This window comes from Mchenga conophoros, linkage group LG12, assembly GCF_057382185.1.
Source record: "Mchenga conophoros isolate Kocher_MC1m ecotype Shallow Benthic linkage group LG12, M_conophoros_male_GT1.1, whole genome shotgun sequence".
Classification (NCBI taxonomy): domain Eukaryota; kingdom Metazoa; phylum Chordata; class Actinopteri; order Cichliformes; family Cichlidae; genus Mchenga; species Mchenga conophoros.
In genome coordinates, this window is record NC_140537.1 from 5,742,117 (window position 1) to 5,754,949 (window position 12,833).

The 12,833-nt window shown below is 45.7% G+C and overlaps 1 protein-coding gene across 4 annotated transcripts in view; it reads left to right on the plus strand.

Moving 5' to 3' along the window:
• The first annotated feature begins 570 nt into the window (after positions 1–570).
• The window catches only part of kat6a (K(lysine) acetyltransferase 6A), a 38,558-nt gene continuing 26,295 nt past the window's right edge, over positions 571–12,833 (plus strand). Inside the window, exons 1-2 of one of the 4 annotated variants that reach the window (XM_085293448.1) lie at positions 571–945; positions 2,341–3,804. In XM_085293448.1, coding sequence (XP_085149574.1) covers positions 3,106–3,804 — 699 coding nt within the window. In that variant the 5' untranslated portion in view covers positions 571–945; positions 2,341–3,105. Of the gene's footprint in view, positions 946–974; positions 1,065–1,278; positions 1,435–1,504; positions 1,733–2,340; positions 3,805–12,833 lie in introns of those variants that run through there. The other 3 variants (XM_085293450.1, XM_085293449.1, XM_085293451.1) reach the window with 3 other exon arrangements.

Here is a 12,833-nt window from a genome sequence, read left to right on the forward strand (position 1 = left end):
GCGATACCTTTAGACAAAGTTGCTTCCACCTGTCACCAGATGCCATAGTTGATGTGACTCTGAGAGCTGCACAAGCCCTGCTTTGGCCAAACGTGGATATAAAATAAAGGTGTTAGACTCGGTGTGTCATTTAATCAAACGTAACAAAGTGGGATGGCCGCAGAGACTTTACATTAACCGCTTCCTTTGCTGGAGAGATAATTCTGTGTTTCACAGTCTGATGAGCGATGCATCACTAAGACTACACTGCACAGGCAGATAATAACATGCTTTATCATGTACTGTAATACTCCAGATAGCTCCACACGGCAACATCTGATCACCTCTGGGGGGAGAAAAAAAATCTGGCTCAATTTCCATCTTCAGTTTAAAACACACACGGCTTCCACAATAGACTGCAATGTGGAGGAGTGTCTCACTTTGATCTTTAAATACCCTCTAACGTTAAGACACGCTCATTGGCTTTGATTTTTTTTTTTTTTTTTACAACTGCCAGGCAAAATACAGACGCTCCCTTGAATCTCCTCCTGTGTAGCTGTAGTACAGCAGAGAATGCGTGAACACCTATCCTCTTTTTATTTTTTTCCCTCCTCCAACACAACCACCACCATCTGTCCCTTTCTTCCATTTCATGTGCTCAAGCAATATCCACACCCCTCTCATAGCAACAGCACGCCGCCGCCGCCCCCGCGCCTTGCAGTGAATTTTTCTTTTTTTCTTTTTGCTCCGTCCCCTGGATCTTCGCCTCGCACCATGCAGACGGTCCCTGGGCCCTGCCTGACTGTTCAGTCTTCCCCCCTCCCCCACCAGCCGTGCTCCTGTTTCACTCAAAGATGGCGTCGGCTCTAGAGCCCCTGGTCTCTGGCTGCATTTTTTGGGCTTGTTGTTGTCTTCGTTTCGCACGGTTTTGGCACCTTCTCCTCGGCGGCTCGATACCAAATTCCGGTGAGTAGCAGCGGAAGCCGGATGGGAGGATACGAGATTTTCTCCGCGGTCCGCTTTGCCCGAGCTTCCCTCCGAAACCAGAACCGGACCATCTCTGGCTTTCTGGGGAACCGCGAGAGGTAGAAGGGGAGAGGGGTACGGAGGGGATGGTGATCGCGGATGTGGGTGGGGGGTATAGAGGGGAGGGGGGCGAACAGAGGCCTAGCTTTACTCCGTTTTAGCGGCCTTGTCTTCACGGCACCGCAGGCTGTAGCGTTACGTGGGAGGGCGGTTAGCGGAGGGAGGAAGTCAGCGAGGTGCGGACCACTGGTAGGGATGCGTCTACGCGGGCAGAGCCTGCTCGCCCATGCCGAAGATTGAGAGCTAGGCCGCGGAACCAGCACTGCTGCAGAACCACCCGCTAAGACCATCTTAAATATTGCACTTGCCCGCTAGCCGAGATGGCCGTCTGCAAGTTGCATTGTGCCTCATACAAGGCCGCGATCTCACGTTAGTATCTGAGTGACATTCATGGGGAGAATATTCGCAGTGTTTGCTGTGGTGTGATGCTTTGTATTGTCAGAAATCCCAGGTCCATGCGGAAATGTTTGGTTTTTCTCTCGCTCTTCTGTGGTGGAGCGCTGGCTACCCCCCCAGTTTCACGCTGTTTACGTTTCAGGTTAGCGAGTAACATTAGTAACAGAGATCGTAACGCTAGCTTGTTGGCTAGCTTCTCACGTTAGCTTGCTACACAACAGCAGTAAGCGGGAAGGCTTGTTGTCAGATACTTTGCAGCCTGACATAATATGTGAGTAAACAGAACGACAGGAAACGGTTTGGCCATGCGACTGTTAATCTGGCTTTGATTATTAGCTAGCCTCGCGGCTAATGTTTGCTAACAGCTTTGACTGTAACATGTTTACGTTAGCAACCCAGCTAGCCAAGCTGTCAACTCTGTAGTGCACTTTTGAGGATGGGGTTGTTTACAATGTTTGTAACACACAGTTTTTAAACAGTTGCGTGAGGTATGAGTACGGTTCTTAATGTTTTTTCATTTTTAGAAGTTCTGGTCTTGTCACTGGCTGTGCGTTTCTTAGTGATAGTTGTTTAGTGGTACAATCGCATGGTGGTTTATTTAAAAACAGAAATCTGGGAAGTTGGCTAGGGATAATAAATATTATTACTTTTTCCCCCTTTTTTACCAATTTCGTGTCTAGTATACGGAGTAATATAGTGATTCAAAAGGAAGGTATGGCTTTGTTTATATGAATGCCACCAGATGATGTGCCTGGGTTGTTTTGAAAAGATAAACCTTCTTGTTCTCTAAAATTGTAAAATTAGGTGCCCCATCTTTGCAGCCATGTGCTATAACCTCTTTCTTTGTGTCTGTTTTTTTTATTTTTCCCCCTCCTACAGTTTTCATCAGCTACTGAAGTGCAATAGGCATGAAGGTGATCGGTCCTGGCTGCTCCCTGTGGTGAGATATCTGTTCCGTCCCAGAGCTGAGAAGCTCAGACTGCTGGAAGAGAAAAAGGGAGCAAATGAGAACAAGCGAAAATAAGGAGATGTGGATGGAGAGGAAAACTCACAATCTTCTGGAGTGATATAATTATCAGAAACCTTTGTGCAATTGTCCTCGCGTTTATCACTGAAACACAATTTTCATGTCCCCGAGAGTCTGAGCAGAGGAGACTGCTGTTATTGGCAGTCCTTGTTTTTGTTTTTTCTTTTTTTTTTTCCGGGGGCCGTCTAAACAGGAAACGCCTACATTTTGTGAAAAGCCAAACCAAAATCTGCCCTGCCCAACCTTGGGTACTGTGGGAGTATAAGTTGGTAATAGATCTGAAGCTTCTTCTGCTCCCCCTGCCTCTTGCCAGGGATCTTCACCTGGCTGGAAGTGGGTGGTGGGTGGACCAGATTTTCACCAGGTGCAGGGTTGGCTCAGTTGGGTTGTGCTATGATCAGCTGCTCCTTTTCGTGCTGCTTATACTCAGCTTCTGAGGGACTCTCTGTGCGACCCCAGGACAAGGGATAGTAAGCTGGTAGAGGGCAAAAGGGAGGAGGAGGCGGCGGCGCTACGGCGCAAGCCAAGTGTTTACTTGGCTTACAGTCTCTACTTTTTTGTGTGTGTGGTCCTCGCGGTAAGGCCCCAGTGCTGCTGCACCCACCCAGACAGCAGCCATGGTGAAACTGGCAAACCCATTGTACACCCAATGGATTCTAGAGGCCATCAAGAAGGTAAAGAAGCAGAAGCAGCGACCATCAGAGGAGCGCATTTGCAATGCGGTCTCTATGTCCCATGGCCTGGACCGCAAAACAGTTCTGGAGCAGTTAGAGCTTAGTGTCAAGGATGGTACCATACTCAAGGTTACCAACAAAGGTCTCAACTCCTACAAGGACCCAGATAACCCTGGGCGCTTGGCCCTGCCCAAGCCCAAAGGTGTTGGCAGCTCCAGTGGCAGCGGAGGCGGCAGCTCCGGTGGAGGAGGTGGAGGAGCAGGTGGTGGCAGCAGCAGTGGAGGGAGCAGCTCTCACTCGCATTCGGGGAAGAAACCGGGTCTCGACTGGAACAAATTAATTAAGCGGGCACTGGAGGGGCTCCACGAGCCGGGTGGCTCCACCTTAAAGAACATCGAACGCTTCCTCAAGTGTCAGGCTGATGTGGCGGCGTACCTGTCGGGTAGCGGCTCCATGGGCCCGGGCCTCTTCCACCAGCAGCTGAGGGTAGCCCTCAAGAGAGCCGTGGCCCACGGGCGCGTGGCCAAACAGGGTCCACTGTTCCAGCTCCTCAGCCGTAGCAGCAACCAGGATGATGGGACTGGCACGGTGTCTCTGGAATCGCTGCCCCCGGTCCGGTTGCTGCCACACGAGAAAGACAAGGTAAAGTCTCTGCACACATGTAAAACCGCATGCATGCATTCTCAGACATGGACATACAAAATAAAATACACTTAAAGTAAAAATACAGCCACGTTTATTATGCTTTGTATGTCTGCGTTGGTTTGTCACATGGATTTGTTGCGCAGTGTTTGGATGATTTCGATTTTTTTTGTTATATGGCCTGTAAATGAGTGTCAATGATTACAGACCTGTTTGAGATCAAGATAGAACTGATCTCTAGTGAAAAAGTGATTGTGAAGCGCTGTTGCCTGTTGGCATCTGAAGGTCCTGATTAAAATCGCAGATATGCTTAAGACCGTATTTGAGATTGTTGTGGGAAGAAATCTAAAAGTCTGATGTGTTTATCAGTGAACTTTTTGGACCAACAGAGGGCAAGTGAGCATGATTTGTGAAAGTGAAAGCAACACATTCTTGTTGCTGATCTTTTACCTAAGACTCTGGTGCTGCATTTTCCCTGCTGCTCCAAATTTGTCATCCCCTGCAACCCTGTACTTTGCTACAGAGTAGTAAGCTTTCACTTTGTGTCACTTTTTAAGTTTTCAAATGGCATCTAAAGGAGTGGCTTAATGTTATAGTATCAGAGTTATTTGAAAAGTATCAGAGTGGCAGTGCAACAGGTTTGAGAGCAAGCACGATCCAACGTTCTGCCTCAAACTGAAGTATGACTTTGTGTTATCATCAGAGGAGAAAAAGAATAGATGCATCTTAGAAAGCTGGAGCAAGTCAGCTAGTCTGCCAGAGTGATGCTAGGTGAGTGGCTGGTGGGCTAGCAACACAGGATGAGAAGTTAAGGGGGAGTCACATGGCATCCAGCCTCCTGCAGGGACTGTGGACCAGCTGTGGGGCTGTTGCCTGTCAGGTGCTGTCGGGAGATGGGACAAAGAAAGAAAGGAAGCAAGGCAAGGGAAGGAACATAGACAAGTGAGAGAATAAGAGAGCAGGAGAGAGGTGGTCTGTAGCGTTGCCAGACGGAGAGGCTTGGATGACGCAAACTTTCAGGCTCCTGTAACCAGAAAGGGAGAGACGTAGCGGGAGGAGAAACTGAGGGAGACAGAATGAGTTGGAGAGAGGGCGAGGGAGAGGCAGACATGCAGGCGACAGAGGAGAGAGGGAACACACCCACTTTTGTAACCTGATCAGGGAGAGCAGCCGGCTGCTAACCTCTAGTTCTAAGGGCCAGAGATTTGTACACATACACACAGACTTGAACCCATTCTATTGCATGTTAAGACAAAAAAAAAGCAAGCAGACTGAGAGTGATGCCATCCTGGAAAAGAAACCACTCCCAGCAGGATGGAAAGGGTTCATCACAGGATGGAGGCGATCACTCAGATCAACTTTGGTTTGAATTGCAGTGACACGTCCTTCCAAATAAACCAAAACAATATCCGAAAGTCACCCTCCATGGCATAACGGGACTCACTGTAGGGGTCAGGCATTCAGGTTTTTCTTTTAACTCGACAGCCATCAGATTTGGAGAAGACTAGACTGATCATAAGCACTGTTTTGGCTGTCTTCTGGCTTTGTCTGGCCTCTGTGTGTACATGTCTGCAGCCACAGGGGCTCCTGCTTAAGGATGCCCATAGTCGTGCATGTGCACACACACAGAATAGGATTAGCCTAGAGAGCTGGCTGCAATCACATGGGCTCTGCCTAACACAGTGACCTGCTTGGCTGCAGATGATCCACCTCTTAAGACAAACAGAAATCAACCACCTCCTCTCTGACTCAGTGAGTGATCAGCCTGCTTTGCTGCCTCAGAGGCAAAATACAAACAGAATAAAGCATGCCTCAGTTTGAATGCATTGGTTTTTGCTTTCTTACCGTATGATCTGCCATGGTTCTTTTATTAGATTTGTTAGTTCACAGTAAATATTGGCAGAAGAGTCAATTGTAACACAAATGATTTCACTGAAAATGCCACCCTGTTGCATCAGTGAAATTTCATAATCAGCCTAAGAATATGAATTCAGTGGGCATGGATAGGGAGATTACTGCAGTTTCTTTTTGAAGCTTTGAGCTAAATGGTGCATGGAGAAGCTGCGGCAGCAGTGAGGAAATTGACATTTGTGTCTGGTAGTCACACAATATTCTGTTTTTCCTTTTTTGCCTGTTTTTTTTTTTTTCCCCCCTCCCTCTTCTCAGCGCTTCTTCTTGTGCTGTGCCTTGATGAATCTCTCCAGGAGAAGGAACCACTCTGCCGCTCAATCATGTGTGTTTTGTGCGCCCCACGTTGCCGTGTTCTTGATGTATTTGTTAGTTTGTGTCTGTGTGAGTGGCACATGCGTCAAAGAGATAAAACTGTGCGCACGGAAGACCGAGAGACGGCGATGGTGCACGATCGCTCTGCTCCACTCGCTACTTTTCTACCCGCGCATCATTGCCATATTGCCCCGCATCATTGCTAACAGTTATGATTTCCCAAGGAAAGGAGGAGGGAGAGTGTGAGTAAAGGCAGCGGAGGGGGGAGGAAAATCAAAACAAATGGCTAAGCACTAGCATTGACCCCATTTGCAGGGAGATTTGTGTACTTAACTCGCTGATGTTTGCATCGGGGTGCTCCATTCAAACGGATCCCAGACCCTATTTCTGTCTCTCTGTCTCCCCCCTCTCTCACCCTAATAGGGTGCCATTGCCAGGTCATGCAGGGGGAGGTAAATGGGGGAGAAAAGTCAACCAGGGGTCATGGATATATAGATGGCAAACCTCATTGCCTCCCTGAGCACCCGTTAGCAGTATGAGGCTATGGCCATTAGGTGGGATGGGCTTGATGCTGGGCCTTTGTGTGCGTGTGTGTATGTGTGTATATATATATATATATATATATATATATATATATATATATATATATATATATATATATATATATATATATATATATATATATATATATATCTCTGTGTGGGTATACTTGTGTGTGTCAGTGTGTGATGTTCTTCCAGTTATAATAGGAAAGAGCAATCTTCTTGCCCTGCATTTGCCCTCCGCTCAACAGCTGGAGCGGGGTTAACCAGAGTTCTCAATGTCGTCGTGCAGTGTCACGGCGAGGACGTGTGAAAAAAGCGACTTGTGAACAGCAACACAGTTGCAGAGCTATGTTTTTACACTTGTACCCCTTATTGCAGTGATTTCCCTCCAAAATGTCCCACTGACCTTTAACAGATTTGGCTGATGTTAGCGTCAAGCAAGTGAACTGTTTTGCATGGTCCAATATACTCCTAACGTTGGGCACTGCATGTTATTATTAAAGATGCCCTAATGTGTCGCTATCAGCTGATATTTTACTGATAACAAATTAGCAAATAAAATGACATTTATGTATCATTGTCACTGCGCAGCACCAGCAATACATAAATATATACATAGGCATCAGCTATGAACCACATGGATATTTAAACAATAATATTGGCCCAGAACCTTAAAATTGGTGCACAGTTTCATAAAACTTGCCTGATATGGTTAACCTTCACATGCTTCGTTGTGCTGCTTCATGTCTTGCTGTTACAGGAGAGAACTTTTGTGCTTTTTCCCTGGATGCATGGAAGCATTTTCCAGAGTTAGCGCTGCACCACAAAAATGCTGGGAAAATGACTAAGTTGGGTGCAATGAAGTGGTTTCCACCCCAAACCCCCAGTCTGGTGTTAGCTCGTCTTGAATTACAGATTTTTGACTGATCCAAAAAAAAATTTCAACAAGTGAAATAATTTGCCCCGCTTTCCCTTTGACAAGCACCAATTGTTTCCATTTTGACAGAAACCCGGCCTCGGCTGACCCCCCCATTAGTGTCCAAAGTTTTAAAAAAAAGAAAAAAAAAGTCTCATTCTGTACAGCTTTAAGCTCACGCTTCGCTGTAACCACAAGCACAATTCTTGTTTGACACTTGGTGGTACCCGCCAGCAGAGAGATGGGAAAACTGTTTTTAGCGTTCACTTATTTAAAGGGCCACTTTACTCAAAACACAATGGAGGCTCTTGATGGATTGAAAATTAATTGCACGCTATTTTGGTAATGGGATAATATGAGGATTTGCTGCTCTTCTCTGTTCTATTTATTGTGTTTTGTCAAATTAAAGCAGCCACCGGAGGATAACTGGTTGGTATTTGACACCATTTTCTACTTATTTGGATCAAACAATTAATTAGTTAATTGGGGGAAAATGAGCCAGCATTGACTATGATCAGTTACAGCCCTAAAGCACAACACTACACTGTCTTGGTTTGGCAACAGTTCCTAACTAATATGGCTTGGGTGGACTTGAACCCGGGACACTGAAGTAAGGACTCTAGCCTTTGGGTCATGGGTCACCTGCTCAAGCAGCTGAGCTATAGTGGTATACAGAGCTAGGGCTGTTCGATATAACGATATATATCGGATGACGATATAAAAACGTCTATCGTTTCATTTTACGCTGTCGTTTGTTTCGTGGTGTCGCAAAATAAACTGTTTACGGCAATATTTTTTTTCATCGTTTTGATGGTCACTGTAGTGGCTATATTAATTTCTTAAAGTTCTCTCTTTCTCTTATATTTTATATAACCACACTACAGACAGACAAGTGCCTGTTTTTATGCATTGTCGTTAGCAACAATGACGGTAACACCATCAAGTGTCCGCTTGTTTATGTTGCACATAAACCTTTCACAATAAAGCTCAAGATCCTGTTGAGACTTTTCAAAATAAACTGAATCACGTGAAAGAGCAGATTATTTACAGATGAGAAGTCAAAAAGAGCCGCCAGGCGCTAAAAAATAAACCTTATACTCAAGCGTTAGAACAGGCTTTTCCCCGCAGCACGCCGTGTAATAAATACTCACAAAGAAAACAGCGGCTGTTACAACTTATGTCTAAAAATGTATCGTTTCATGCATCGGTTAAAACACTCGACTCCAGCTACATGACGCGCAGCCGGAAACACTTCACGCAAGTCGAGCTGCCTGAGATTCACAGAATTTACAGAAAATGTTACATTTTTGTGATTTATATCGTTATCGGACGATAGAATTCTTATATCAGGATATGAGATTTTGGTCATATCGCACAGCCCTATACAGAGGTAACAAAAGTTGTTTTCCTATGTGGTTTCATGCTATAGCCTTCCCTGAAGCACACAGACTGTACATGCTTGAACTTTTGCACGTTTGAAATAAGCGTGCATATGGGGCGCAGCTGCATTGATCCATCCCAAAGACACGTCAGATGATGGCTACCTCTGTCAGTGTGAATTGGAATTGTCACTTAGTGTAACCGTGTCATGCAGAGACATGAGCTTTCCCTTCTCTGCTCTCTGTTTTACCTGTCTGTAGACGCAGAGTGGAGTGACAAGTGGTGAAGATGAGTTTACTCAAACTGACACCTTGTTGTATTATTGTATGTCCTGTAAGAGCTTGACTAAGATGGACAGATATTTAAATGTCTGAAAGTCATGCTAAAATATCTGAATCTGGCTGGTCATTATGTTGAAATTTAGTTTTCATTTTTCAAGTTTTGATCACTTGCAGTTGGTGTTCATACACCTAAAATGTTTTTAGCAGTGTTCAGCTTTGGCACCAGCCAGGTTTCACTTGCCGTCTTGCAGTGAGACTCTGCGAGCCACATATTAACTGCTACGAACAGATGCAACTGGCCAAGAGTCTATAGAAGCTACATTAGCAGTAGTGGCAGTGCCCAAAGGGGAGCAGTAACCTCGAGCTCACCAGTGAGTGATGTGAATGGCATTTGGCACGGGAACCTTAGCTGTGTGAGGCCTCGCGTACGGCTAACCTCACCATCCCCACAAATGGAGCCAATGTGTTGAGCAGCTGTGGAAGTGACGGCTGGAGCACGGCCAGTCCCGCTTCGTTTGATGCCGTGATTTAGCTCCGTGCACCCTGGCTAACCTCGATTTTTTTTCTTCCTTTTTTAAATGGAGGGCGATGGCTCGGCTGAAGGGAGGGGACGCACTGCACATCGCAGGGTCTTCCGCAAGCTGTCGCTGGATAACGCAGCCCGGTTATTTTCACGTCACTACCCGGCCAATGGAGCTACAGGGATTTGAGATTTCAGATGCTTTATTTACTTTTACATGCCAGCTATTGTCACAAGAGCATCCGTGCGTGTAAGCCAACCGACAGCACGTCAAGGTGTGTCTCATGACTACCAGTGTTCAGACCATCTAATGATTCTCGGAGTGAGTGTTTGTGTGTTGTCTGGCTGCGCAGCGTGCCCTGTAACAGTGATCAATGAGTTTGTGTTGGAGGTTGGGTTGGGGGGGGGGAACATAAGGGAAGTGTGGTGGTAGTGTTGGGGGGCCAGCTGAGATCAGGCTCCCATGTTAATGAGATCCTTGACTTGAGACAAGGACAACAGCAACGCTTTTCTCTCTTTTTCTCCCATTGCCTTTTATTCCAACACCCCCCACCACCACCTCCTTCATTTCTCCTTTCGTCCTTCCCTCCATTGTGCTCCCCTTCCTGTCTCCCTCCCCTGTCCTCTGTCTTTGAGAGAGCTGTGCATATGGAGGGGAAACCAGGTCACCACCATTTTTTTTTAAAAATGTATTTTTGTTAATAACCTATTATCCCTCTGAACACGGCATTCATGTTAACACACAGGAGGAGAGTTGACTGTTCTGTGGTTAATGGATCCATAAAACATCAGTGGGTGTGTCAGCTGGATCAGACTAGGCTGTCTTCAACTGTTGTACAACTGTTGTTCTAGGTGACTTTTTTTTTTTTAAGGGGAAACCTTTTACTTGTATGACAGGTTTTTATGGGGTTTTCTTTTTAATGCCGTCTTGTAAAAGCAGGTAGCTAATAACAGTTACAGTAAGGTGTGTCTTTTTTTGTGGCTTCCAAATAATCCTCGGAGCCAAAATGTGTAAACGCCAGCTCAACGTAGATCTGCACAAACACGCACGCCTCAAGTTAAATGTCGAAGAAGTCTGAGAGGTTTCTGGAATATCGCCGTGGCGCAACAAGGGCTCTGGCAACTAGCGCTTTAAAAGGAAAGGTTGAAACTGGGAAGACGGCTGTTCCTGGGAAGAATTTGAGATTCACACTTCCAAGAGGATTGGCTTTTCCTTTTCATTTGTAGTGGCAGTCAGTAACTGAAGCCTCGCTGTAGCGCGCGTCTCTAAACAAGGTGTCTGCGTGAAAGGCAGCACGCCCTCTCCCTCTCACTCTTTCTCAGCTCTTGTTTACTCGAGCGCTCAGAGGCCGAGTGGGAGCAGTTGACCTCCTCCGGCATGGAAGGGGTTAAAGCGCCAGGAATGATTGAGGTGTTGGTAGCACGCAGGCTGCTCCGAGGACTGGTGCACATTCTTTCTTTCTCCCTCGCTCATTGCTTTCCCTTCCCTCTCCTGCCCTCTGGATTGTTATTTTTGTCCTCGCTGTCTTTTTTTTTTTTTCCACACAGCGCTCCTCCTTTTTTTTTTTTTTTTCCTCTCCTTGTTGTTGCTGACTTCCATTTCTTTTTAGTGAAATTGTCGACTTGTTTTGTAGCTCAGTTATTTTCATAATACTGATGGAGATTGGTAATGACTTGTTTTTCATTTTCGCAGTATAAACTAGTGCACGATCACCATTTATAGAAGTTTTGCCTGTAAAGTTGTAAAACCTTTTCACAGATAGAGCTGGCGCGTATATGTTTCTCCACAGCTAAGCCTCTGTCCTCCTCCTGTGCTCTCTGCATGTCTCTGCTTATCTGCCTCTTCTTTGCCTGCTCCATTCCTCTCTCCATTTACCTCTCACTTCCCTTAACTTTCTTATTGTATCCCCTTTTCTCTCTCAGTCCCTGCACTGTTTAGGGTGGGGGGTGCTGAAGCAGCCTGAGTTAGAAGGAAATGAACCCAATAAATCAAGCTCTTGTCCTCGTCTCCTCCCTGCCAGAGCAAGCGGCCTACCTAGCTCGGCGCAGCTACGTGCATTTACCCTGCTGTGCTGTAAAAACCTTAACACCAGCTTCACTCACTGCCATGTTGGTGTTTCCTTTGTACTTCTTGTGTCGTTAATAAAGGAGAGCACCTTTATTGTTAGGGTTGTGTTGATTAAAAAGTGTCCTTGAGACAGATGATGTTTAGAGTTTCCAATAAAGGTCAAATTTGTCCTGTTTTTCTGTGTCTGTCTCGGTTTGGTTTTAAATTACAAACTAACATAACTGTGCCTTCTGGGAGACATTAAGGGTTTTTTTTATCTTCTTTTTGTACCCCTCTGCTTTCTGTTAAGCCGTGCATGTGTCGGTGAAACTGCACAAGCACATGGCAGGTGACAACAAGCATTTATCCATCTAAGAGATCGACAGAGAGCCAGCTCAGGTTGTCACTTTGTGGATTCACAGTATGTTTAGTGTGTTAAGAGGCCCCATCTGATTAAAGATGAAGGTTTCAAAGTCATGATGACAGAGTGCCAGTTTCAGGGTGATCGAGGGCGGCACAGGAAGAAAGATGCACACATCACGTACTCTTGGTTTCTGTAGGCAGTGTAAAAGATACCGCGAGGAAAGTAGACCTGCTGATGTGACTGAAAGCACATGCCAATAAGCACCCACTGGATAGTTTTGCTTTCTGACACTTAAAACGACCTAACATTTATAAAATGGTCTGAATGTGGCATTCACTATGACTCAAAATAAGTGACTGAGCCCTGAAACCCAACAGAGAAGTGATTACACAGGTCTTTAAGTGCAGTTTTCCCAGAAACTACTGTTTATCGCCCCCGGTTGCCATTAAATGTGGGTTTAAGGCACTTCAGTGTTGCTTTACTTTGCAGACCAGGAAGTAAAATCCTTTTATTTTTTTATATATACCGTATTTCCCGGACTACAAAGCACACCTGAATATTAGCCGCACAAGCTAAAATCAGGGGAAAATCCTGTTTTGTACATACATTAGCCGCACCTGACTAAAAGCCGCAGGTGTTTCCATGTTGACTTATCATATGTAAGAGAATATGCACAAAGCGAATTGTCAGGAAAGAGATGGCTGTTTGGAGACACATCCCTTTTATTAATATTTTGAAAAACAAGTTATGGGT